The 24,674-nt window shown below is 50.9% G+C and overlaps 1 protein-coding gene and 1 long non-coding RNA gene across 7 annotated transcripts; both read right to left on the bottom strand.

Annotated features, from left to right (window-relative positions):
* Positions 1-347: 347 nt before the first annotated feature.
* LOC142413164 (uncharacterized) lies at positions 348-5,280 on the bottom strand. Its single transcript, XR_012776686.1, has 4 exons — positions 4,938-5,280; positions 4,638-4,687; positions 1,734-1,850; positions 348-698 (listed from the first exon to the last, which is right to left on the bottom strand). It is a non-coding gene; the product is annotated as an uncharacterized LOC142413164 (long non-coding RNA).
* An 8,611-nt stretch (positions 5,281-13,891) lies between these two features.
* Positions 13,892-24,462, bottom strand: LOC142412533 (uncharacterized). 6 transcript variants are annotated; one of them, XR_012776507.1, is made up of 6 exons: positions 24,336-24,462; positions 23,964-24,147; positions 21,250-22,481; positions 19,296-19,367; positions 17,864-17,961; positions 13,892-15,151 (listed from the first exon to the last, which is right to left on the bottom strand). XR_012776507.1 is itself a non-coding variant. In XM_075507974.1 (5 exons), the coding sequence occupies exons 3-4, from the start codon at positions 22,367-22,369 to the stop codon at positions 19,321-19,323; spliced, it is 1,167 nt and encodes a 388-aa protein (XP_075364089.1). In that variant the 5' UTR covers positions 22,370-22,481; positions 23,964-24,147; positions 24,336-24,462; the 3' UTR covers positions 13,892-15,151; positions 19,296-19,320. The 6 variants fall into 6 exon arrangements, 4 of the variants coding, with proteins under 4 accessions (XP_075364089.1, XP_075364091.1, XP_075364090.1 ...); XR_012776508.1 differs by having other exon boundaries at positions 13,895-14,492; XM_075507974.1 differs by lacking the exon at positions 17,864-17,961.
* Positions 24,463-24,674: the final 212 nt, after the last annotated feature.

Below are 24,674 nucleotides of genomic sequence, written 5' to 3'. Positions count from 1 at the left end.
TCAAGCGTGGGCATGCAGTGCCCTCTGCTGATCCAGCCACCGAGGGAGCAGCATGCAGGAAGGAGCAGCATGCAGGAAGGAGCAGCATGCAGGAAGGAGCAGCATGCAGGAAGGAGCAGCAGCTTTGCAAACCTCTGAACAGGCAGCCGAGCCTCCAGCCTCCCTGCCAGCTCTTCGCAGGCAGGGCAGAGAAAGGACCTTTCTCTCTACTGATAAATTGCCATTAATCACAGCTCTTGGAGCAGCTGTTTGAGAAGCCGAGCTGGTAGAAGTGGCCCAGGTGGTCCCATCAGCCAAACTTCACACCTGCAGGTTATAGCTACCTGAAAAAAACAGGACATCTTCACTACCCTCTGCAGTCCCACCCAGCAGGCTTGAGCAATGCTCTCTTTCCCCATGCAATGGGGAGGGGAACCACCTGGCAAGACAGGTGGAGCATTAAGGGACAAGGAGCCAGTGTGGGGGACAAGATAATGTTCCCTTTCCCCTTGACCAGAGGATCCCTTTCCCAAGAGAAATGTGCTGCTTTATCTTGAAATAGTGGAGGGAAGCAGCCACATGGGGAGGATAGGCTGGCGGTCCAAACTGTCTTGGGGAGCAGAAGAGCCTTACCAGGAATCACACGGATCAGGTGTGAAGCAGAGACATCGCCCATACCAAGACCTCAGTGAGTTACTGCTCTTGCCACAGAAGCCTTCCTGGGAACACAAAGATAGACATTAATTAATCAAAGGGCCAGAAAGGTCCCTTGCTATGTTCCTGCTCACAGGACTGTAGATGAGGTTAGCTGTAGCCCAGCATCATTAGCTGCAAGTCTGCTACCACTGGACTTAGTGGCTGTGACGAGTGTTGGGTGTGCGAGTGCCTCTGCCGAGTTCTTCTGAACCAGCCAGGGGAAATGCAGAACGACGGCAGCTTCCTGCTCCAAACTTGTGCAGAAAGAGCATCCCAACTGTTTTGGCTGGAGCTGGTAGAGCCCTACTGAGGCCCTGCAGGTGTGATGGACCTGGGTTCCTCCAGCACAGAGGAAGCTGAGAGCTTGCAACAGCCCCCAGACCACCCTGGATCCCCACCATCACACCGGAGCAAACCTGGAGTTGCTCCTGAAGCAGCACCCAGTCATGGCAGGACACCCACGGCTCAGAGCAGCTCACATTGGAAGAAACCACTTTGTTTTTCTTTTCCTCCACCCTGTGAAACCCCCTCCAATTCATTTGAGGGTGAAGAACCTCAAGTGAGGTTTAAAGGCCTTAGGCAGCAAAGTCCACTCCTAGTTAATAAGATTCACTTTAAGAGATAAGGCCTATTAGCATCTGGAGAGTGACAGAGGTTTATAATGCTGGCAGCAATCTGACCCCCAGCAGGTTTACGTGGCACAGGCAATGTCCAGCTAGATTGTCATCTCCTGGTCCTGGACTGAAATCAGCTCCTTCCCCTGACTGCAAAGACTGCATATTCCTTATCTCCGCTGCAAGGGAAGGTCACCACTAACATGCAGTGCATTCAAGTTTTGATTGCTTTCCCCTCTCCATTAATTTTTTCAGGACTTCTAGGTCATCAGGACACAAAGCAAGTGGAGAAGCAATCTGGCTCAGTTTTGCACTTGATTCTAAGGCAGGGTTTCCTTCCTCCTCATTTCTAGCCACAGATTTTCTAGCACTGCCAGTCCCCTTTCCCTGGGTACCTGCACCCCTCTCTGCCATCGGTCCCTACTTGTTACATACCACACTTACCATCCTCTTGGACAGAGAAGACCTCTGCGCCTTCACACTGTGCCTCGGTCTCCTTGGTGCCCCTCCAGCTGAGACAAGTGCCTGGCCTAAGGGCTAACATGAAAAGTCAAGTCTCTCCTGTAAACCAAAGCATAATTTCAGAGGGGAGTAGCACATGAAACCACACACAGCATTAACGCAGAGCCAGCTTGAAAACCTCAGTGCCTCTCTCAGGACCTCTCATTCAGTCTCATCTCTCTCTCATGAACACCATTTGCAATGTTTCATGGATGTATCAGCCCAGGACACTCCTCCTTCCCCCAAAACGCAGCTGCCACTGCAGCAGAGCCTGGCCGCTGTCTTAACAGATGACAACAATGCCATGCTTTAGGTAAATGCAAGAAGAAAACAGAGCCACACAAATTCTCCTAAGAGGAAGAAATTAGGCTCAAGCCACACAGACCTGATGTCTTCTGGTATAAAGCCTTTATTTTTTTAAGGAGCATCCCAAAAACAGCACCTTCCACAGTACTCATATCCTTTAGCTCGGCGCCAGGGATACAGCTGAGGGTTGGTGACAGGGGCACCACAAACACCCATCCCTGTTTCCATGACCCGCATACCCCTTTGCCAAACCCAACCTCTGGCCCCAGCATGCTGAGAGTGCACAGCCGGTATCTTTGTATTGCACCTAATCAGGAGATACCCGGCCGGGACAACCACCACCCCTCTGGGCACAGTATCTTCTTGTTATCTCACACCCACTGTAAAGTGCTGGCAGGAGAAATGCTGAATCAGGAGTGCTCAGCTGGAAGAAATTAATTTGTTTTTTAGCACTGGTGTGGCTCTGTGCCAATTCAAAGTGTTCCTGCTCAGGGAGTAGAGGATGGCCCCAGTAAGTGTGGTTCAGTGCCTCACTCCCTGGGGAATAGCTTGATCCCAAATCAAGATAACATGTGCTGGAGCTGGGCAATGGGGAGGCCAAGGGACCCACCTTTGGGGTACACCTTTTGACAAGTCAGAATTATTTCTTTGTACCTTCTGGCCTCTCCTTCACAGGCCTGCGATGAGGTGCCTTGGCGGCTGACATTACTTGCAGCGGCAGCACCCAGGGCTGATGCCAGCCCCAGGGAAGTCAGCAAAACCCACGGCCACTCCTCAGGAGCCTGCCCCAAGCAGGCAGAGAGCTCCATTTCCCTGAGCTCAGCAGCCCTGCCTGATAAAGGGTGGGATGAAGCCGCTCAGAGAAAAGGCGAAGAAAATGCTTTCAGTACTGGCTTTCCTCCCATCAGATAGAGAGTGCACAGCTGTGCAAAGTCTCCGAGGTACGGCTCTGGGATGGCCCCATGGCCCCGGGATGCAGCCAAGCCAGGCAGCGACAGCTGCAGAAAACAGCCCGGCTTTCCATCCCACCGGGGCTCTGCGGGGCACAGGAGCGGTCCCTGAGCACAGGGAGGAGATGTGGCCATCTGAGCCCCCCAGCCTGCTGCACCTGAAAAATACCCACTGGCACCAGGGTGAGTTGGGGAGGGGAGGCATGACACCCTGCCGAAGCTCGTGTCCCGGCCACACCAAGCCTTTACCAGGCTCAGCTGTAGGAGCAGCTTCACCCCACTGCTAAAAACATCAGCCAACCAGCTCCATAGTGTCTCCAGAACCTGTTCACAGGCACAGTCCCTGCCTCAGTTTCCCCAGCTGTCAAAATCATACGCCCGCCAAGGCCTGGCAAGAGCCAGCCTGGGCTACTTTACATCTTGGGGCTTCTCCAGCTGTGACCAGCCCAGTGTGGGCAGCCCCCACAGCAGCCTCTGCCAGGCAGGACAGGAGGGCAGCAGGCAGAAAGGGGTGCCCCTGCCTGCCCCCTCGCTCGCCTCTCCCGCCTGGGTGGCCAGAGGGAGCCGAGCTAGCCCAGGGCCAAGGAGCATCTCTACCAGGCACCCAACGCTGCTTGAAACTCTCTGGCTTCTGCAGAAGAAGCTGGACCCACTGCCGAGGGGGTCACTTTGTCCCCTGTCCCCAAGCTGTCAGCGCAGCAAGCATCTACCTGCATCCCTGCCTGCCTGCGGCTCTCGCAGGGCGACATTGCCCTCTGCTGTCTGCCGCTCGGCAGGACACGCCAGCCTGCCTCTGCCACCCAGCCCTGGCCCTCCTCCGTCCCTGCTCGCAGGGGACTGTCCCTGCAGGGACCCTCCAGCATGCAGTGCCACAGGCGCTGGGGCAGCACCCACGCCACTATCTCCACACAGAGCCGCCTTTCGCGGATGCCCCGCTGGAAGCAAACCCCGTGGGCAGCACAGAGCCACAGCGCCGGCCCAGCAGCAAGGAGCGCAAGGGAGCTGTGCTTCGGTCCCACCAAGCACCTCCAGGTCCACCCTGCTCAAGGGCCGTGTACATAGCTGGTACGCTTGTTTGCAGGGAACGAACACGAAACCTCCCAGCAGCACGGGGACGGCAGAGCAGTGTCCCAAACCGGGGCCATGGCCCCTGCCAACAGCCCGGCTTTGCAAGCACCAGCCTCACCACCCACTCTCTCGGTGGATTCATCAAAAACCTGCCATGACAGCACATTTTAGGAGAAAGCTAAGCTACTCCCTCAAGCTCCTCAGCATATTCAAAACTGGCAACTAAGTTTTTACACTTAAAAGCAAAAATATAGCATCTTGGAAGCCAAGTGACAGCAGTGTCAGCACTCCTGACACCCTGTGGATACTGAACCTGCCAGCAGCTCCAGACTGAGGTGGCTGCACAGCAGTCAGTGATGAGATGTGACTGTAGAGCCTACTTATTTACAATAAACGACTTGCAAAATACCTTAGAAATTGATCTGGACAAAAATTGCTGCCTTTGGGTCAAAACAGCGCCCTGAACTGCTGTGGAGCAAGATGCCGGCACTGAGCGCTGCCCTTGGCTCTGCTGGTGACTCACCTGCTGAATGGGAACACACACCTCCAGCTCCTCTGCCTTGGGTTCTTCATCTGGAAACACAAAGACGGTATTTTTTAACTCACAGCCATACCAAGAGACATTCATTTTAAACTTTAAAGCACCTACATATTGTTTCTACAGCTTAAGATAGAAGATGCCATCAAAGGGAAGAGTAGTAATTATCTGCAGTTCAGAAGTTTAACCTTTAGAGAAGGAATTGGGTTTCCAGCTATACTTGTTAAATGCTTTTAAGCTGATCTTTTCTAAGAGGCTGTGCAGTTTATAATTGAGATTACCCACCTGAGACAGGAGGTTTCCACAAGCAGGCCTGGGCTTATAGGTCACCAACACAAACTAAGGCTGATGGTTACGCTGATCTTTGAGAGGGACAGGGCCATGGAAGATGGCATGGTAACACATTGGTGGAGGTCACTGCAGGCAAAAAACAGAGGAGAAACGTGAATTCTTCTTCCCAATTGCTTACATGATGGTGGGGACTATCCCCAAAGCCTGGCTGAAAGTCAACAAGAGGGATCACACAATATGACTGCTGCAGGGGTCTAGATGACTTCTTACATGAACTTACAAACACAGCAGTGCTTCTGTAGGAAACAGTGTATGACATTATTTCTTGTATTAAATGGTGGAGAATGCCGGGGGGAGCAGGTACCAGCATTAACTGCTGGACGATGCAAGAGGGGGAAGGTGTACAGCAGGCTTTCTGCAATCGCTGTCATAGGAGGTAGAAAGTAGTTGCATGCAAGGGATTGCTAACCTTTATTTTGAATAGCAGTGAGGGCTGAGGAGAGCTCTAGTGTGAACGGATGTGATTCTCATTATCAATTACTGCTTTATATTTGAATAGCACTTGGATCCACCTGCCAAAATGCAGTGTGCTTAAGGACCAGCCAAGCCCAGCAGGCCCAGAAGGCTGAGGGCTCTACTTTGAAATTCGCTGGTAGGATCTGAGACAATCAAGTGCTGAGCAATACACTCAAAAGTTGTCCAAGATGTGGGACCCAGCCCATGGACTGAGGGGGCTTGCTTTGTAGGTTGGGTGCCATGGCAGAAGTTGGAAGCAAGAAAGGACCTCAAACGGAGCAGGAGTGTTGGTACCAGAATAGTCATAAAGAAAAAATAAAATCTAATTTTAAGGTGTTTCTCCATCTCCAAACAAGAGAAACTGGTTTTCTCAGTGGGGATGGATATGTCTCCCATTATCAACAGTGAGCACAAATCTAATGAGTGCATCTGCCACCCCCACTTTAGGGCTGCGGTGAGTTATCACAAGAGATCGGTAACGTTCACACTCCAGGATGCTGAGGTTAACTGAGGTGTCTGAGCTCACATCACTCTTGGGTCCTAAAGGGTGCAGAAATGCACAGCTGAAACCAGCACCAGATCACCAACCTAACTGCGGCCCGGGAGACTTGAGGAAAGCTGAGAGCCAGTGTCCCTTGTCCCCCCTGCACCCTGGACAGACCATCTGGACACATGCTGACTGCTGGACAGGCCACTTGGCCACGCGCCTTGGTGCTGGTGCGCACGTGGCTATGAGGGAGAGTGCAAGTGAGTGAAATCAGGCTTGTTTGAAAGCAAAGTCACCTTCCCCTCCTATCAGGTCTAGCACTGAGATTTGCTGTACCGTTGCTAAATGCTGCAGTATTATTTCCTACATTTTCCTCCCACATGGCCTCAGACACACAGTCTGCCCAGTAGCTGCCTCTGGATCCCAGTCTTCCCAGTTGCTGGCACCTGGACATGACACAGCACCAGTGCAGTTGTGGCACAGACCCCCAGGAGCTGACCTTGGACGTCCCCAAAAAGCAGGGACATCAGTGCCAAAAATGCTCAGGACAGCTGCTCCAGCTCCCTTGTCCTGATGGCCCATGGGGCTGGGGGTCTTCTGAGACAGGTACAGGGGAGCCCAGCCATGGTGTTCCCTCCTCTGAGTCTGTAATTTGGGTTCCCATGTGCCTTTGTGCCTCTGACCGGCTCCTGTGATGGGCCCGGGGGCAGCCAGGACAGAGTATTATTTGGACTCCTCCCCCCACCACTGCTTCTCTGTGGGCACGCAACATGATGTTTATCCCATAACCTAACACCGGTAACCAGGACAAACACTGGGCAAACCTCAGATCAGTCCAGGGACTGCAAGGAAAAAGGGAGGACTTCACAAAGAAAACTAAAAAAAAAAAAAAAAAAAGTACTTACCTGCTTGCTATAGATTTTGGGGCATCTTTTTCTTCTTAAATCACCATTTTCTCATGACTTTGTGCTTTCTTAGTACACGGCATCTCATAAGGCTTTTTCTTTGCTGCATCTTCAGCACAGAGCTCTGCTGCAGTGAGAAACCAGCGCGGGAGAACACGTTACTCACAGACCTGAGCAGGGAGGACAGTTTGTTGTACCTTTCCCTGATGACATTTATCCCCTATTTCAAGGGTCTGAAGGGGAAAGCAATATTAATCAAAATTACCTTTTTCTTCTGCAATATTTCTTTTTCTTTCAGGCTAGTCATAGCAGCATGCCTGCCCTGGGCAGGGAAGGAGCTGTGCATGAGGAGGGACCCCCCCCAGATACCCCAAAACAGCCAGTGTGGCTGGAGGGGCACCAGCAATGCCCGGGTCACCATGGGACCATGCCAGCCTGGCACTACTTTTGGCAGCCTGTGTTAGAGAAGGAGCTCTAGCCCTGGTCCCTGCTCTCTTTGTAGCCTGCAAACGGCCCTCAGCTGGCCCCAGTGAGGATGCTCCTCTCACCGTAATGAGCTGAACCTGCCTCCAATGTCTGCAGATCTCTTCCTATCACTTTCTCTTGCCCTCTGGTTTTTAAACCATCCCCAGCTTGTGTTCAGTGACAGCTTCCCCACAGGTTCAAGTCCTAACACTATTCCCCAACTCAAGCTAAACTCCTGTGCTTTGCAGAGATTCCGCCAAGACCAAGCAAATGCTTTTTGCTGACATGGTGTGGTTTGCTCCAGTGCGACAAGAGGCTACCTGGGAAGGAGCGTGGGAATAAAGCTATTGGGAGGAGGATTTCAGACTACCGGGAGCAGGGATGCTAACGTATGGAGAATACTGTTTGGGAAGCCAGTTCATTTATATCACTTCCCTGCAATAAATAATAGTTTCAGCCCCTAGGAGAGCAGCAGTGCCCTGCTGAAGCAGCCTGCTCACGGGTGCTCACGTGCGCCATCGCTCAGCAGCGATCTCGTGGCCCAGTTGGCTCCGACTCCAGAGAGAAGCGGGTTTGCATGTCTCTGGTTTCCTGCAGACACTGCAACATTAATTCCTCTGAGTTCTTGGATCTAGACACACACTCTCCTTTACTGCATGCAAGTTGTCCAAGAGAGGAAAACCAGAGGAAATGAGCACCCCGGGGAGCAAGCAGTGGGATGGTGACGGCTTTGTCACGCGTCCATCTGGCGAGCAGTACTGTGCTCTGGACCATCTCCAAGATGCTCCGAGTGCAGCCCAGGGGTAACTACCCCTTCCCACATGCTCCCCCAGTTCCTGAAAGCAGAATCATATTCCCGTATTTGCACATGCAAAGCCCTGATCAGCACTGCAGGACTCAAGGCTGCTCTGTAGTGGTTTTGTTGAAATACTACCTGTTCCCAGGACTTTTGGGGGTTTCATTTCTTTTTCTCATTGCCAAGACCATCTTGTCTTCGTGGCTGTCTTTGGGATTCAAGGGGATGATCCTGCACATAGTAAAGATCCTGCATATAGTTAAAAAAGAAAATCGGCTGCAAAAAATATGGTAGTTGTGATGCACAGCGTGGGCCTAGGGGCAGGTGGCAGTCTCATGATGCAAGACGGGAACACAAGCTTGAACTGGTCTCATCTTCCCCCCACTTCTCCCTTCCCTATTCTGCAATTTGCTGCCCTTGGCTGTGCTGATGCGGGGGGCTGTTCCTTCTCCAGGTGCAAGCAGCAAAGCGCATCTGCTTCTGCTAATCCCAAATAAAACAACTGTAGGCAGAGAGTCCTTGGTGCTGAGATTGCCTACGAAGTGAGTCAGCTCAAAACAAGGGAAAAAGTTTGATTCCGATGCCAGAGAGGAGACAGAAATCCCCGCTGTGAGGAAGGGAAAGCTAAGCAGCATGTGCAAGACGGGCATTAAGAGAAGCAGGGAGGAAATATCCCTGCAGGAAAGCTCCCACACCGGGGAGAGACAGAAACACACACATTGAACTTGGGAGGAGGGAGAAACCGCTCGTGCGGTAGCCAAGGAACAACCAGACAGTGACAAACACATCTTCAAGGGGAAGAAAAGCAGGGATTTAGCGCAACGCACCGGAGATGAATTGAAGGTCACAGCCTGAAGTCCTGGGAGGCAGGCAGGGGAAAAGCACCCAGCGAGCACTACTGCTGCTGGGGCTCTCTCCAGCAGAAGGGGAAACGGCATCTAAAAGCCAGCAGCAGGCAAAAGCCTCCTGGTAGATGTAGCGGGAGGCACAACTCGAGCAGGTGGCTGGTGCTCTCCATCGCTGGCCCGGAGGAGGAGAGGGGAAGGGCTCAGGCGGGCGGGCAGGCAGGGCAGCCCTGCTGCATTTCCCCGGCTGCTCTCTGCGATGCGGGCAGCAAGGTTGGGGTGAGGAAAGAGGGCCCACCTCCGGAGGCTCTGCAGTTGCTCCGCTGGACACAAAAGGGTGAGCCAGACACTGGCACACTTGAACGGGATGCTCTGCGCCAGCCTCCCTTGTCTCCCGTGCCGGGGCCCGGGGGGCTGCTCCTGCCGGGGCCGGCTGCGCACCCATGCTCACCCATCAAGGTAAGGCTCTGCCAGTTGGAGCTGGGAGCCGGGGGGAAGGCTGGCAAGCAGGCCTGAGGGTGATGGGAAACAACACGGGTGGGGGACCCCAGAGAAGGCACAGGCAAGAGGCTGCTGGGGTCTGTCCCCTTCTGCAATTAAACCTCCAAACACCCCTGGCATCACCTGGCAGACCAAGGGTGGATTATTGTCTTTGGAAAGCTGCTTCAGGGAAACAGGTTTGCCCTCGCAGTGTGTGTGAGCTTTCCTGCAGGTGCTCTCCCACCTCTCTGCAGCAGCGGGCTGCAGCAGGCTGGACAGCCCGTACGCAAGTGTCCGTAGCCTTCTCGTTGGGAAAAGCATAGTGTTAAGATAAAAGCAGTGTTAGCATTTCCCAACGCTCGCAAGTGCTGTCTCCGTCAGCAGCAGGCTTGCTCAGGCTCAGCCAGCTGGCTTCAAACTATCCAGCAGCCTCTGAACAGGGTGCTGGAGGATACTAGTAAATCAGCACCCAAAGAGGAATTCACTGCACCTCTCATCAGCGAGGGGAATGGGGCTTCTCCCTTTCTCTGCTGGGGTTTGCAAACAGTTTTGCCTTCCTGAGAAGCGATTGCTCAGATGCCCTCCCCCCCCCCGCCTTGTCACAGCATAGGGAGCAGATGCATGTTGCTCTTCAGACCCCTCATGTAGCATGAGCTCCTTGGACCATTTTACACATGTGCATGAGAGCAGGGCAGAGCCCACTGATGGGCTAGCAAAATTGCAAAGAGCACTGGTGAAAATAAAACTGTCACGAGCCTAACCTCCCCTCCTCGGTGCTGCACGTCCCGTAAACAGCAAACCCACTGGTTACTGGCTGCATCTGGCTCATCGTCAGGGTCTGATTTTAATTCTCTTTAAATGTTCTGCATAAAAAAAGGGGAGTAGAAATGTGGTTGCAATGCTCCTTCCGTGCCTAGGGGCAAGAGGCAGCTTGGCCTGCCCACATCTGCTGTTGGCAGCACACAGGGTATCTGCTCTGCTGAGCCAGCCCAGAGGGCCTGTCGGGCAGCTTTCCCACCTTCACCGTCACAGCTCCAAGAAGATGTCCTTGGTTTATCACGCTCTTGCTATTTTTATTTCTCTGGAAATGCTCTGTGTGGCCAGGTGACCTTTATTAAGATCATATTTTTTATACTACATGATTCTGCATTAAGATAGAGCTCTTTTCTCTGGTGGGCACTCCAGGAATGGGAGAAGCAGCTACTGCTCGCCTGGCATTGTAACATGTGAGCTCCTTAGCCGTCAAGAGAAACAGCCACCGGATCTGAAACCTGGCAGAGCATCAGGGCCTCTGTAATTAATAACATCTGCATTGTGTTTCCTGGTGGTTCTGTATTTTAAAAAGCAGAAAACTAGTTAAGAAAGTGCAGAAAAATAAAAATCCATGCTTCCAAATAAGCACTGTAGCCATGAGAAGAAGGAAAAAGCAGATGAGATCCAAGCAAGAATCAACGTGACCAAAGACAAAACCAGCTATGAATTAAGAAACAGCTGCCTGGTTGCTTGCTGCTTCTCACGCCTGTCCCCTCCTGCTCCAAAATCCAGGTCCCCTACAGCAACGGCCCTGGGGGTGGAAGAGCCTTAGAGATGTCCATGCCTGACGCAGGTGAAGAGCATGGCAAGCCCAAAGTGCCCCGAATGCCTGGACCAGGAGTACCCCCATGGCAGCGTGGAAGAGAGGAAGGGGGTCCGATGTGCACTGCCTGGAGAGGAGGGTGATGGCAATGTGATGAGGAGGAAACCAAGGAAGGCAACCACAGTGGTCCAGGGAACGGCCCAAGGGAGGATGTGCCTGGGGACCCACTGTGCCAGGAAGGTGAGGTCTTCTACAAAACCTTCACCCTCATCAATGCTAATGGTGTGGCAAGGAAGCTGAAGCTGCGGGTGAGCCTTCATGCCCTGGGTGGCGAGCGCAGCCACAGGGAACCCCTGTGCCAGCAGCACCCATCCCAGATGGACGGCAGGGCCACCGGGCCCTGTGGCGCTGAGGACACCGCAGTGACCCTGGGGAGCAACTCTCGGGGGGAGTCCGGAGATGGCTGCTCCAGCCATGTCACTCGGCAAGTGTTGGCTCTCACCAGCACAGAGGCCGTCAGGCCAGGGGGTCCACAGGGGTCCACCTCGGAGGAGCATCCCTACAAGTGCCCACAGTGCGGGCGGTCCTTCAAGAAGTCCAGCAACCTGCTGAGCCACTGGGAAACGCACAGTGGGGCCAAGCCCTGCGAGCTCTGCGGCAAAGCCTACTCGCACCAGGGCACGCTGCAGCAGCACCGCTGCTTGCACACGGGCAAGCGGCCCTATGGGTGCCCCTTCTGCACCAAAACCTACACCTGGTCCTTGGACTACCGCAAGGGCACCCGCACCCACACGGGCGAGAGGCCCTATGGCTGCGCCGACTGCGGGAAGGCCTTCGCCCGCTCCTCCGACCTCTGCAAGCACCAGCACAACATGCACCACAACGACAAGCCCTTCCCCACGACTGTGGGTGCGCCTTCAACAAGCCCTGCTCCGCCATCAGCGGGGACGCTTAGGGGCCACGCCGTTCCCCTGCCCCGACTGCGGGAAGGCCTTTGCCATGGCAAGCCGGATGGTGAAGCACCAGCAGGTCCACTCCAGTGAGCGGCCGTTCACCTGCGCCGTCTGCGGCAAGGCCTTCACCAAGTCCTCCGGCCTCTTCAAGCACCAGAAGTGTGCATGGCGAGCTTCAATACTGCACGTGGGCGAGCAGCCCTACAAGCGCCCTGACCGTGGCATGGCCTTCACCCAGTCCTCCCGCCTCACCCACACCGGCGAGCGACCCTTCGCCGGCCACCACTGTGCCCGCACCTTCACCCATGCGGCCACCCTCAAGCGGCACCAGCAGGCCCACAGCGGCACCCTACACCGGCGCAGCACCCCGACGGCTTTCCCCTCAGCACCCCACCGACCCCAACAGCCCCTCTGCACGGACCACAGTATCTCCCAGCACAGTGCGAAGGAGCCCTGGCCTCCCCGGCATAGCCGGGGGAAAACCACATCTGGGGCTGTGAGCACTCCCTGCACCCCAGGGAGCCCCCCGGCACGTGGCCATCGGGGAAGGAGGCAGCAGTCGGTGAAAAGCCAGTTGCCCAAGCACAGGGGAAAGAGGCAGAGCTCAGTCACTTGTGCGTTACTTATTTCTGAGTGCTCTCCTTCCAGGAAAAGAGGATCCCAGCTTGGCCGGCATGGGATCTATCTTCCCGCCCCTGGCAAGGCTGAGCACCCTGCCCCAGCCGTGCAAAGGGGTCATGCACATTTCACGGGATGGTGAAAACCCCGACACCCCCATGGGTTAAGCAAATACATACCTGGTTTAAATTCCACATGGAAATGGGCAAGGAAAACCAAACCAAAGCCCAAACCCTCCTGTGCTGCCAACGAGATGAGTGCTGCAAAACACAACCCTTTCCTTTCGCACAGAGTACGCTGCATACAGTAATTACAGGCAAAATATTTGCACCCCTCACTCTCCTCCCAGAAGAGCCCCTTTCCGAAGCAGAAGTGCACGGAGCACTGTAGCAATAAGCTGCTCTCTGAGACCAAGAACAGGGACTAGACAGTTGGTAAAAATGGCTTTTCTCAGGTACCTGATAGCTGAGGCAATTAAAAGAAAATTAAACTGACACTTCTAACTTGCACTGTAAGAGTGGTGAAATAATTAAGTTACTGCTGGGAACATCCTGTTCTCACCCATCTACTGCAAAGAACAAAAGGGCAAGAAGCATTTTTGGCTTTTCCCCCCCCCTCGCTCTTTCTGGATAATTAATTGCTAGTTATTGCTGTGTCCCCAGATGCTAGAACCCAAGGGTTTTCCAAATGATGACAGAGATATTTAGTGGTTGGTACCTGGTTTATCCAGCCTCGCTTGGTGACAAACAACATTTTGCCAGCCAGATCCCCCTGCTCAAGTTATTCACGTGAAGGGCTCAGAGCTTCATTTTCTGGTTTACAGCACTTGCCTGAAAGGTCTTTCCAGCAACTGCCCGGGAGCAGCTCCATGATGGGACTGCAGACCCATCCCTTGCTGTCTCTTACTGTCCAGCATCATTTGCTTCCCCACCAGTTACACTGGTGTACCACCTGCATCTGAGCCTTTCAGGCAGGGGAAGTGGTCCTCTGCATGGGAACGCACCCTGGAGCATCCTCATGTAGGCAGGACTTACGCTGCCTGCTCCTCCCCAGCGCTCAGCTGGCCACCTCCGGAAAGTGACTTCCCAGCTGTTTTTCACAACTCCATGAACCACTACAGAGGTATCTGCAGCTACCTTGGCAACACAGCGCTCGGGAAGGAAGAGCCAACCCCGGCCTGAGCGCCCCATGGGACCAGAGGTGGGCCTGAAAGATGAGGAATGGCCAGGGGACACAGCAGATGTGGCTCGCCGACCTCTTCATTGCAGCAAGGGCCCTGGCATGTGTGAGGAAACAGAAAGCCCCTTCCACTTTTCTCATTAGCTAAAAGAGAAGAGTGATATTTATTAAGTGCCTGCTCACCAGATGCCAGCCTGGTCAGAATCTGAATCCCAGGATGTTCTTCACATGAGCCTCACGCTTCTTGACAACCCCAAGTCATCCTTGCCCTCATCATTACCTCCAGCAGCCATGTGCATGGCTTACGTTGCAGCCCATCACCCAAGGGCACCCCTGCCTCTTGCCCTTCCTTCCTTCCACCCCTCCTGCCATGCCAGCCCAAGACCAGGTTCATTTGCAGGAGACAACAACAGTATAGGAAATTTTCTGATGTTGCCCGAGTCAGAGTATCCCCAGATTTTAGTCCATCTCATGCAGATCGAGGCTGAGTATACCCTGGGCTGGCATTTAGCACTGACCAAAGGTTCAGTTTAGTGCATTTAACACTGGAAGGGAGAACAGGGCTCCGCGTGGTTTAGGACAAGCATCCCCTGCGTCCACAACATTAGCAGGTGAGGGATGAAACCCAGAACCATAGTGGGCGTCTGCTGCTCCAGAGTCCATATCGCTCTGCTTCAGCCTGTCCAACCTCCTGCACGCAAGCTCTTCCAGAAGAGTTTGGGGACCAGTCTGGAAGAATAAGGAAGGTGCATGCTAGGCTGACTCAATCATTTCCACTGCCAGGGGTGGTGGTCATGTTTTATAGGTCTGTACACAGTCAGCCAGCAAAATCTTTACAAGACAAGACAGAAAAGTCACTTAAAACTCTTCCTCAAGGGTGTCTCCTGATGAGAGAGCAAAAAAGCAAATTATAGCAAACTGAGAGATACAAAGGAAGTCAGGTCAAAAGACAGGCGAGTGCACAATGCACTCAGCAAGGCTCTGCACTGGGAATTGCAAAAAGCCCCCCAAAATTGCTTCCCCCTTTTGACAGTATGAATAAAATAGATCAAGCTAGGCCTTTCCTCACTCAGAGATGGCTGTCTTCTGTCTCAAAGGTAGCAAGAAATCGCATCAGTTTGAGGGAGCACATCCAAAAAGAGAGCTGTCCTTGTTTGCAGTTTGGAGAAGAGCAGAGGTCTTTCACCTTGCTGTCTCAGTGGGTCTGACCTTTACAACAACGTTACTGCCAGCATGACACCTCTGCACTTTGGGAGGATGTCCCACATTGCTTGGATGTTGCTTCTGGATTTCTTATTCTGCCCATGGCAGTAAAAATTTGCTGTAGAGCTGAGCCCTGGTCCCAGACCACCTGGCCATGCAGTGCTATTGAAGGCATGTAAATATATCTGTAAAATATGATATATAAATGTGCTTATAATAAATGTGCTTGTATTGTAATAGTATTGTAGCTGCCAAGGACTGTCCAGGTGGGGGGAGCCTAGCTTTATTTTTTCACTCTTGCAGTGATTACTGTCTGATCATTACAAACTGGATGCTGCGTCATAGTATGTGAAGAGAGAAGGAAATAATGTACTTAAAATGGGAGATATTCTTTATGTTTACATAAACTCCCCAGTCCTGGAGCTATTGTAAAGCTTCTGTTATATCTCAAGTGAATAGACTGGAAATAAATACTCTGTATCTACTCATGTATGCCATGAACAGTCTAAAATAAAATCTCTTGCGCTTTTAGCTCACATGTGCTGCTGTGGTCTTGAGCAAATGCAGATATTTGTACAGATGCATAGCGTATTTCAGTGTCTATTACTGTATGCAAAGACTGTGCATCTGCACATGTCCAGAAGTGGAGCAGGACATGAGGTCTTGCAACTACTCACAGATGTCTTCCTGTACCTCAACCCAAGCCTGCAGGTATCCCTAGGGGTGAGTTTTGGTAAGTGAGAAGCAAAGGCTGGTGGGAGGCTTCGCAGTGAGCATGCAGGCAGCCTTGTCTCAGCAGGGCTTCCACCTGAGGGACCACAGTCACAAACACGGACCTCAGCCTTCTCCACGTACTCCAATTCTGTCATGCTCGCACACTGCTGTGCCGTAACCGGGAGCTGACGTGCAGGTGAAGACAGGACCAACTAACCATCTGTACTCAGGAAACGCAGCCCCCAACCTCCCAGCTCTCCGAGAAGGAAGCATCTCCCAAAGCACACTGCACCAGGTGAAAAACATCCCCAGTCCACTGGATTTGGTGCCAGCAGCCGAGGCAGTGTGGTGTAGGTTCCCAGATTTTCCCACAGTGCTCCAACACAGCCGTGCTTTCTGGCAAGGTTAGCTTTCACCCAGCAGATGTAACACTGTGCCAGCAGAAATACTTTCGTGGGGTTGCACTGAACCACGTTACAGAGTACAGACTCTTCTCAATGCAAAAGTCAATGCCTTCTTTTTTTCAGGCTCCTGGGGCAAACCATTTTGCACAGTCAGCAGACAGACTTCTACAAGCAAGTTCATCATCTTTTTAAACAAGGTATAAATATGAAATCTAGCTAACAACTGGTCCAAGAGCTTCTTAAATGCAAGTACTAAGACATACATACTAGCAATCTTCCTAAGAGGTCCCACAAGGAAGGTCAGTTAGATCACACTATAATCTTGGGGTCTGGGAGATTGAATACTGTATTGTATCTTCTCCCAATTCCCTTTCCCAAACAATGAAAATAAGTCATCCATCACTCACACCACTTACCAAGCAAAAGTCTTCAGACCAAATCCTTTAACAACTGCTGACACCTCAGGTTTTAGTAACTCCTCTTTCTAAATTGCTATCAGTCCACCAGGCAATCCAAAAGAACCCACTGAAGTCACTAAACCATCCCGGCTGACAACACCAGCAGTATTTTCAGGAGCAGAAACAATGGTCAAAGCATCGAAGAAGAGGAAAATTAGCACAACCTCTTTCAAGCAGGAAAACAGAGGCTGGGCAAGCAGGCCAGCAAAACGTGCTGACTCTTTTGGGGTAAAACTTACCACACTCAACAAAGAACATCCTTGCATCAAGGAAGATGTTTCTTTTTAAGACGTGCCAGGTAGTTATCGGGGATAGCTGTTAAGCTATCGGGCAAGCTGGTGGCTAGGCTACCTTCCTGTTACCTGTGCATGGCTCTGAGCCCAGGCACCTATTCCTTAAGAGTCCCTTGCAGCCAACAAGATGTGTGCTGGTAGCTTGTACAGAAACAGACCTGCTCAGAACAAATCACTACTCCTGCTTTCAGATTTGAAGCACGTAAGCAACAATTAAGATAAAACCCTTAATGAGAAAAGGAGTTGATAGCTCTGATGTTTTCTTCTAGCAGATAAACAAGACGAAAGCCATTACAGAACTGCAAGAGCACATTCATTTGAGCACACCCTCCTCTGGAAAACGACATTCCCACATAGCAGGGGGCAGTTCAGCAGCACAGCCATCCTACAGCGAGTTTACAGGTGGGCTGCACTCTGGTGCAGAGATCTTTATTACCTGCTTCATAGGCTAGCTCCCATTCAGTGGCTGCTCTTTTAAGATGACTCTAACCTTGCACAGGCCCACAATTTTTTAACTTCTCAAAGAATCAGACACAGCTGGGAACACCAAAATAAAAACACTGTTTCTCTTTCTACTTCCACTATGTTATTCTAGTGAAACACTATTCATCTGCCATTCTGTTGCTGAGATCTCAGCCCCTGCTCATTTTCAGTCTGTAAGTAGGAACACCGCAGTGGGGGCTCCTTATGGCAACAGAAACTTTAGAAGATCAGAGGCAGATCACCTCATGATGAAGCCTCACTTTAAATAAAGCTGCCTGCTCCAGAGATTTCAATGCCCTTTGCTCAGATTAATTGACAAATGATGGATTTCTGAGTGCTCCCTGTTTACATCAAAGACTCCTGCTTCAGACTCCTCTGTGCCAGGAGAACGCAAATAGCATAAGAGGAGGATGATGGTACGCAGAGGAGCAGAAAGACTGTACAGTAGTAGCTTTTCCTTTGTGCAAGGTGCTATATCTACACTCCACAAGCATGGGCATATGTACCATGCAACACCTTTGTTAACAAAGTTAAGAGAATAGTACCGTAGCTGCCAAGGACTGGTCAGTGATTCCAGGTCAGTGAGGGCCAGGAGTCTGCAGCACTGGAGCTATTCTAACTTCTTAGTCTGGAGACAATTTTTCTGTGATGGCAATGAGTTGGGCAGAAGCGATATAGTGAGAGGACAGGAAAATTATCAAAGAGCAAAGGTATTTCTACATTCCACTGTTCACAAACACCATCCAGCGATCAAAAGTACTCACACAATCGGGATCCCCTGCCTAGCTCAGAGCTCCAGTCCTGTGCCTGTGTCCAACTGCTTCCCGCAAAGCCCTGGCAATGAGGGCCTGTGAGCGAGTCCTCTGCACAGCACAGCACAGCACATCAAAGGGAACGGGTTCTTCTATGGCCTTTACAGACGCAAATGAGCTAACAGATACACTGGCTACTCTGAACAAAGAAAAATGACTTCTGCTGAAACCACACACTTCAAAAGCTCTCTGATGAAGGAATGCTGTAAAGCAGGTGCATTTGCTCACTATTTCTCTTCCTGTTTCAGCTAGATATCGTGACTGGCTATGTCTATTGTAGGCTATCAGCACCTCTGACACTATGAGAGTGTCAGGGCCTGGGAGAGGTTTCCAAACCTTTATATTAAAAATGTAAAGTGCAGAAGTGATGATCTCCGGGTTAAATTAAGCTCCAAGGGATTTCCTGTAGCTTGCAGAGGAGTTAGTGAAAGTTTCTTTGAAGAGGGTTCAACACTCTTTTCCCAGAAACCATCACACATTTTAATTACTCCTTTCACACATCCAAGCACTTTATATGCAAGTCAACCTTCCAGGCAAGTATCTTTTTTAATAACCTTTTAGTTAAGCCTAGTAGTTTTAATTTCACCAACCATTTACTCTTCCCATTAAACAGACCTTTGTTCAAAACACTTTCACCATTATGCTCTTACAGGTACAAATTCCACCAAGTGCTAACGCCAAAAAGCAGAGTAACTAGATGTTCCAAATTACTGCAACTGTCTAAGCAGAACGGTCGCACAACATGAAGGTGCACATAGTGGTGCAGTTTAACTGGATATTAAAACCCCCTAGAGCAAGAGCATCGCGTACCCGAGGGAGAAGCAGGATGCTGAAAAGGGGAGACTGTAGCTGCCAACTTCAAAATGGGTTTAGAAGATGAGGATGGAAACTTAATGCATGATAGCGTCTGGAATGGCTTTGTCACCTTGCTATCTGCCCTCTCTCCAGGTCATTTCAGATTGTGTTGAACAGCACGGTCCCCCCAAAACAGCACAGATGACCTATCTCTGCAGATCATTTACCCCCCATCTCCATTCAGACAGGATTTTTTCCATGTGAAGATCTTTCCTCTTAGAGAGGCTAAGCAGCCCTCAGATAAGACCAACTCTTTGCTAAGGGGCCCCATCAAAAGCCCTTGAGAAACCTAAAACCGTACTGGAACTACCTGCAGAGGGGAGTTTGGAGAAGTCTCACTCACAGGTGTAGTGCAGGGTCAGAGCCATCCCGGCAGAGATATCTGCATAACAAAAGTACATCATTTCAGAGACAACATAACACATCCCTAAGAAGTGGGATGCCGATCAGTTCCCTGATCTGGAGACTTCTTTGAGGAATGAAATTAAAATGCCCCATTAGTGAGGCCGGGAGAATTAGTCTCCCACTCATAATCAAGCTGAAGTGTTGCTGAGGACAGCGGTTCAGCTTGATCTGAGCCAAGGACCTCACATGATATACTACAGTACCCACAACTGTAAAACACCTGCTCAGCTGTTGCATGGGTGGAAGGTGCTGAGCAGCCATCACCCACAAACGGTATCACATTTAGCCCAAGTTCTGAGACACAGAGCTTGGACTTCGTAACTGCACAGAAATCCAGGGGAATGCAACAGTCATTTTTCACTCTACGAAATATGCAAACAAATGGCACAATCTGTGCTTTACATTAAATAGCCTGGTAGTAAATGCAAAGGTACATTACCCTGAAGCTTTACTTTCACTCTGCTGCACAACTTCCTGCTGAAAAGGCAGAATGCATTAGAAAGAAATTAGTGAAATTATGGCAGCTGGCAGAGGAAAGGAAGCAAATTTCGGAATTGAAACACGGAAAGGAAATTAAGGATGCAACTTAGGGACAAACTGGATGCTTCTACCCCAGTGGTTAACTGTAAATTAAGTGTCATTATTAAGTTTCAAAGTTAAAAACCCCACTGCCATAACTGAGGCAATACATACCTCTTGGGAAGTGACAGCCTTGGGGTATTTGGCAGCACCTGCCTGAGTCTGCCAGGCTAGTTTCTAAGGAAATTTTTCTTCACTAGCCATTTGAATCTAAATCAGAGTGAAGTGTCTAGCACTAGACACTTTCGGTAGTACTCAGATGTGTCACAGAACACAAAACACGGTTTTGTTATGAGAAGCTTCCTTATGTGTGAAAATGTTTAAATGAAGAAGAGTCCTATGCAATGAGTACCAAAGGTGGCTTAAATTTGGTCTTCTGCTCTTTGAATTTTGTGTTCTCAAACATTTCCTACTGTAACACTCAGCTGGACAGATTTAGAGTGCACGGTTCCATCAGAGACACAAGTGTATTCAAATCCCTCACCCCAAGAACATGCACCATCATAGCAAAAATAAAGCTTTTTCCATTATTAACAGATACTCAACTAATCACACAAAGGTGCACAAGGGATTGGTACTCCCTTAGACAGAAACATTTAAGAAATACAGCTGGTAACTGTTGAGTTTATTAAGGAACTGTTTTGTGGTGGTGTGTTTATTTAAATAACCAACATGATAGTTCCCCCCCAAATAAAAAAAAGTAATGGAAAGAAAAACTCAGCAGAATACAAGGAGAGAAGGGATAGAGGGACAACTCTGGACTGTTCTGACTTAGCAAAGACCTGCAACAACAGATCTCCAAACCCAGTGCCAAAGAGCCATCACACTCGAGAGGGCAGGCCCAATTTATCCAGTGACCAAGACTTGCAGAGAGAAGTCTCATAGTCTGTGCACTCTTCCAAAAAGCTCAAGCTGATGCATTGCTAGTTCAGGGAATTGAGACAGTGCTAGCACATGTGAGTGATTTCAGTCTTCTCAAGTCTCACGTTTCATTACTCAGTGGTAATTAGGTTATTTTTTCCTACAAAGCCAATTTAAAGCCAGTGAGTGCAATCTCTACCAGTACAAGTTCCAGAGAACCCCGTGATGTAGTGTTCCCTGTCAGCCACTGCTGGGAAGTGGGTCTGGACTGGCCAGAGCGCATGCAGTGGAGTGCTCTCTCCAGCCCAAGTGAGCAGGCCTCGTTCAGGTAAAAAGCAACCAAGGAGACCGCAATCACAAATGAACTAAGAATTACGATTTGTCCAATTTGTGTGTGCGCTCATGCCTCCGTAGGGTACCTGACTCGGTGAAGGAATGACCACAGTAATTGCAAGAGTAGGGCTTCTCTCCAGTATGGATGCGGTGATGGCGCTGGAGCGATGCCAGCCGGGTGAACGTCCCTCCGCACTCCTCGCAATAGAAGGGGCGCTCCCCAGAGTGAGTCTGCTGGTGTCTTTTCAGCCTGAGCAGCTGGACGAACGCCATGCCACATTCCTGGCACTTATAGGGCTTGTCTTGTCGGTGGATCACCTTGTGTTTGGAAAGCAGGTTAGGCTTATCGAAACCTTTGCCGCACGTTGGACAGGCATAAGGTTTATAGTCGTCTTCCTCAGACTTTTGGTTATCTGCACAAGGCTGATCAGTGTACTCAACAGTGTGTTGGTTACGGTGCACTATCGACCACGGGTTCCTAGCCATGCCATTTCCCAAGATCACCATGGAGCGCTCTATCTTGTGCACGTTGCGTAGGTGCCTCCAGACATCAGCCGTGCGAATGAAACCCTTGTCACACTCTGGACATTTGTGTGGCCTGTCACTAGAATGAATGAGCTTATGCATTCGCAAATTTGCTGCACGGAAGAACTCTTTGGCACAGACGGGACATCGGTATGAGTTCTCCACAAGGTGAGTTCGCTTATGTTCCTGCAGCTCGCTCATACCCTGGAAAGAGGAACCACACTTCTTGCACCGATACGGCAAAGATTCCTCAGAGACAGGCTCCAGGTCCTCATCAAACACATCAGCAAGAATGGTATTTTCGTTATCATCATGTAGTCTTCTCCGTGGTTTCTTGGACCGCTCAGAGGAGCGGTGCTCTAAATCTTTATCTTCACACTGCAGATCAAAGTTGGTACTGGAGGGGACAAATATGCCAGCTGTACTCTCACCTCGTTTCTGGTAGTAGGTCTCATAGGTTTCTTTGTCTTCACACTGCAACTCTACAGGAAGCTCCAGCTTACCTGAAGGTCCAGCAGAGTTGCAACGAGGACTGCATGTCTGCGAGTAATTCATGTCTACCTCCTTCTGGAGGCTAGATGTGTGGCCCACCTGCTTAGTGGTCCTTCTGGAATAACTGGAATGCTTCTCACCTGTGTCACACATGTTATTCTCAGAGTCCCAGTCCACACTCACATCCATCCTCTGAGGCGTACGCTGTGTTCATCTGCAGCTCATCGATGATGTGTATACCAAGAGCTTCAGGTCTTTCATGGTAAGTCCATCTCATTCTTAGCTCTCTTTACAGTCCTCCCTAGAAAATAAAACACCCATTTCATCAGTGATTTTTCTGATATTAACATAAGATAATGTTATCACAGTGAAGATTTTTTTCTGATTAAAAGAATGGGACAGACTATTAGTTATGCAGTAGGAGAAACAGTAATCTACTATTATATATGTAGAAAATATACATTCAGCATACAAAATACAGACAGACTACGTTTAATGAAGTTAAATCCTCTATCATAATCCAGCCTTCACTACAAATATAAATTGATAATTTCCATTTTAAATTCACCTAAAGATGAGAAATCTTCAGAACTCTGGGGTGCAAACACTTTCAGCAAAGTCCTGCACCATAGCTGCCCCCACCACGGACCTTTTTCCGAGGATTTATGCTTAATCCTTGTTTTTACCTTGCTAAATACAAACTAGGAGCACCAGTCACAAGGTGTTTTCTTTCAGAAACCAGTTAGGTAACGCAATGAGGCCCAGAAACCGTGTCAGCCAAAGAGCCAAAACCAGAAGCAATGTATGGAAGGGGGGGTCTGGAGAGCTCAGGAGCACCTTTGGCCTCCCATCCTGACCAGCATTATTGTAACCGTCTTGAGGATATTTGGGGTCCCTGTGCCACTACCAGCTAGCACCATGCAAAGAAGACATATGCAAGGAAAGGCATGAAAGAGCTGTCCAGAAAACTTTCTAATCGTTCCTCCAGGCTTCAAAGCACAGCTAGTAATCCTCCAGAGCTGGCCCACTGAAACAGGTTCAAATTCTCTGCGTAAACTCCCTTTGCAGACCAGCCTTGCCAGCAGAAAATATGAGCAATGGTAATTGGTCAGAAATACCTGTCTGAGTCACAAACTTTCTCGTGAAAAAGATGCTTTCGTTTACGCCATACCAAAGCGTGGATTCGCAACAGGTTTTCTAGATGTGCCCCAGCAGCCTCTGTTGACAGCAGCTCCACAGGGAGCTTTCACTCACCTGGTTTAAACTTGCATTCAGGTTTAGACCTGCTAGTCTAACCTCAGAAAGTGCATTTTTCCCGTCCTGACGGATACCTTGGCTGCTCCTCTGACCCCCACCTTCTTTCACACCCACTCTTCATATTCCCTTTACTCCCACTGCTTCTTCACTTCCTCTTAACTGCTTTTGTCTGGGTAGGACTTCTCTGAATACAAGCACATATAGATATCTATAAAAACACATATATGTAAAAATTTCAGTATTTCCATGCGTACATAAAGCTTGTCTATTTAGTTTCAGTAGGTTCAAATAGTTATAAAGGCACTATAGCAATGTGCATTAAGTGAAAGGTCTTATTCACATCTCAGAAAGGCCAGCTTCATTTGAGACACAAGCTGCGCTTTCTTCTGCTGTGATACAGAAAACAAGCTGAATTAGTCTTCTTCATTAGTCACTGCCTGGAACAGAATGGCTCAAGTCACCCCCCAACTTCGACTGTTCCCGTTAATTCAATAACGCGTGCGTGAGAGCAGGAACTGTTCCTCACCTCCTGCAAGGGGCCGAGCACCTCCAGCAGCACACCGCCGGCTCCCGAGCCGTCTAACCGCTCTGCTATTTCCTTTGTTGAAGAAAAAACTTTTCAAGGGAGGCTGGCACTGCTCGGCTTCGGAAAACTCCCTGGCAAAGGCCCCGCCGGTTTCCACAGGGGAATATCTAAATCGCGATGCAGGCTTGAAAGCAATAAAGAGAAATAAATCTTTAAAAGGTAATTTTTGTTCCAGGCGGAACGAAACCCCAAACTTTTCCCGGTGGCGCTGGGGACCAGCCCGCTCCGCAGACGCCGGTGCCGCGCCCGCCGCCCCCGTCCCCGCCGCTGCGTGCGGACGGCCCCGCGCCCGCCCGCCGGCCCCCGCCCTACCTGCGGGGCTCCCGCGCCGCGGCCCTCGGCCCCGCCGCCACCGCGCAGCCCCTCGCGCCGGCGCGGAGGCCCCCGGCGGCGGCGGCGGCGCAATCGCAGCGCGGCCCGCAGCGGCCGGCGGCTGCCAGCAGCGGGGCGGGACCCGGGCACCCCCCCGCGCCAGCCCTCGCTCCGGCAAGGCTGAGCGCGGGGGGCCGGGACCCCCCTCCCGGCTCCCGCCCCTGTTTCAAACTGCTGCGGCAGCGGCCGGCGGGGCCGGGAGGTGCGAGGAAACAACCAGGTGGGTCAAGCGTTGGCTGGAAGCGAGCAGGTGCCCGTCCCACCGCCCCTGCTGAAAGG

This window comes from Mycteria americana, chromosome 7, assembly GCF_035582795.1.
Source record: "Mycteria americana isolate JAX WOST 10 ecotype Jacksonville Zoo and Gardens chromosome 7, USCA_MyAme_1.0, whole genome shotgun sequence".
NCBI classification, from domain to species: Eukaryota; Metazoa; Chordata; class Aves; order Ciconiiformes; family Ciconiidae; genus Mycteria; species Mycteria americana.
This window is presented reverse-complemented; position numbering and strand designations above follow the sequence as displayed.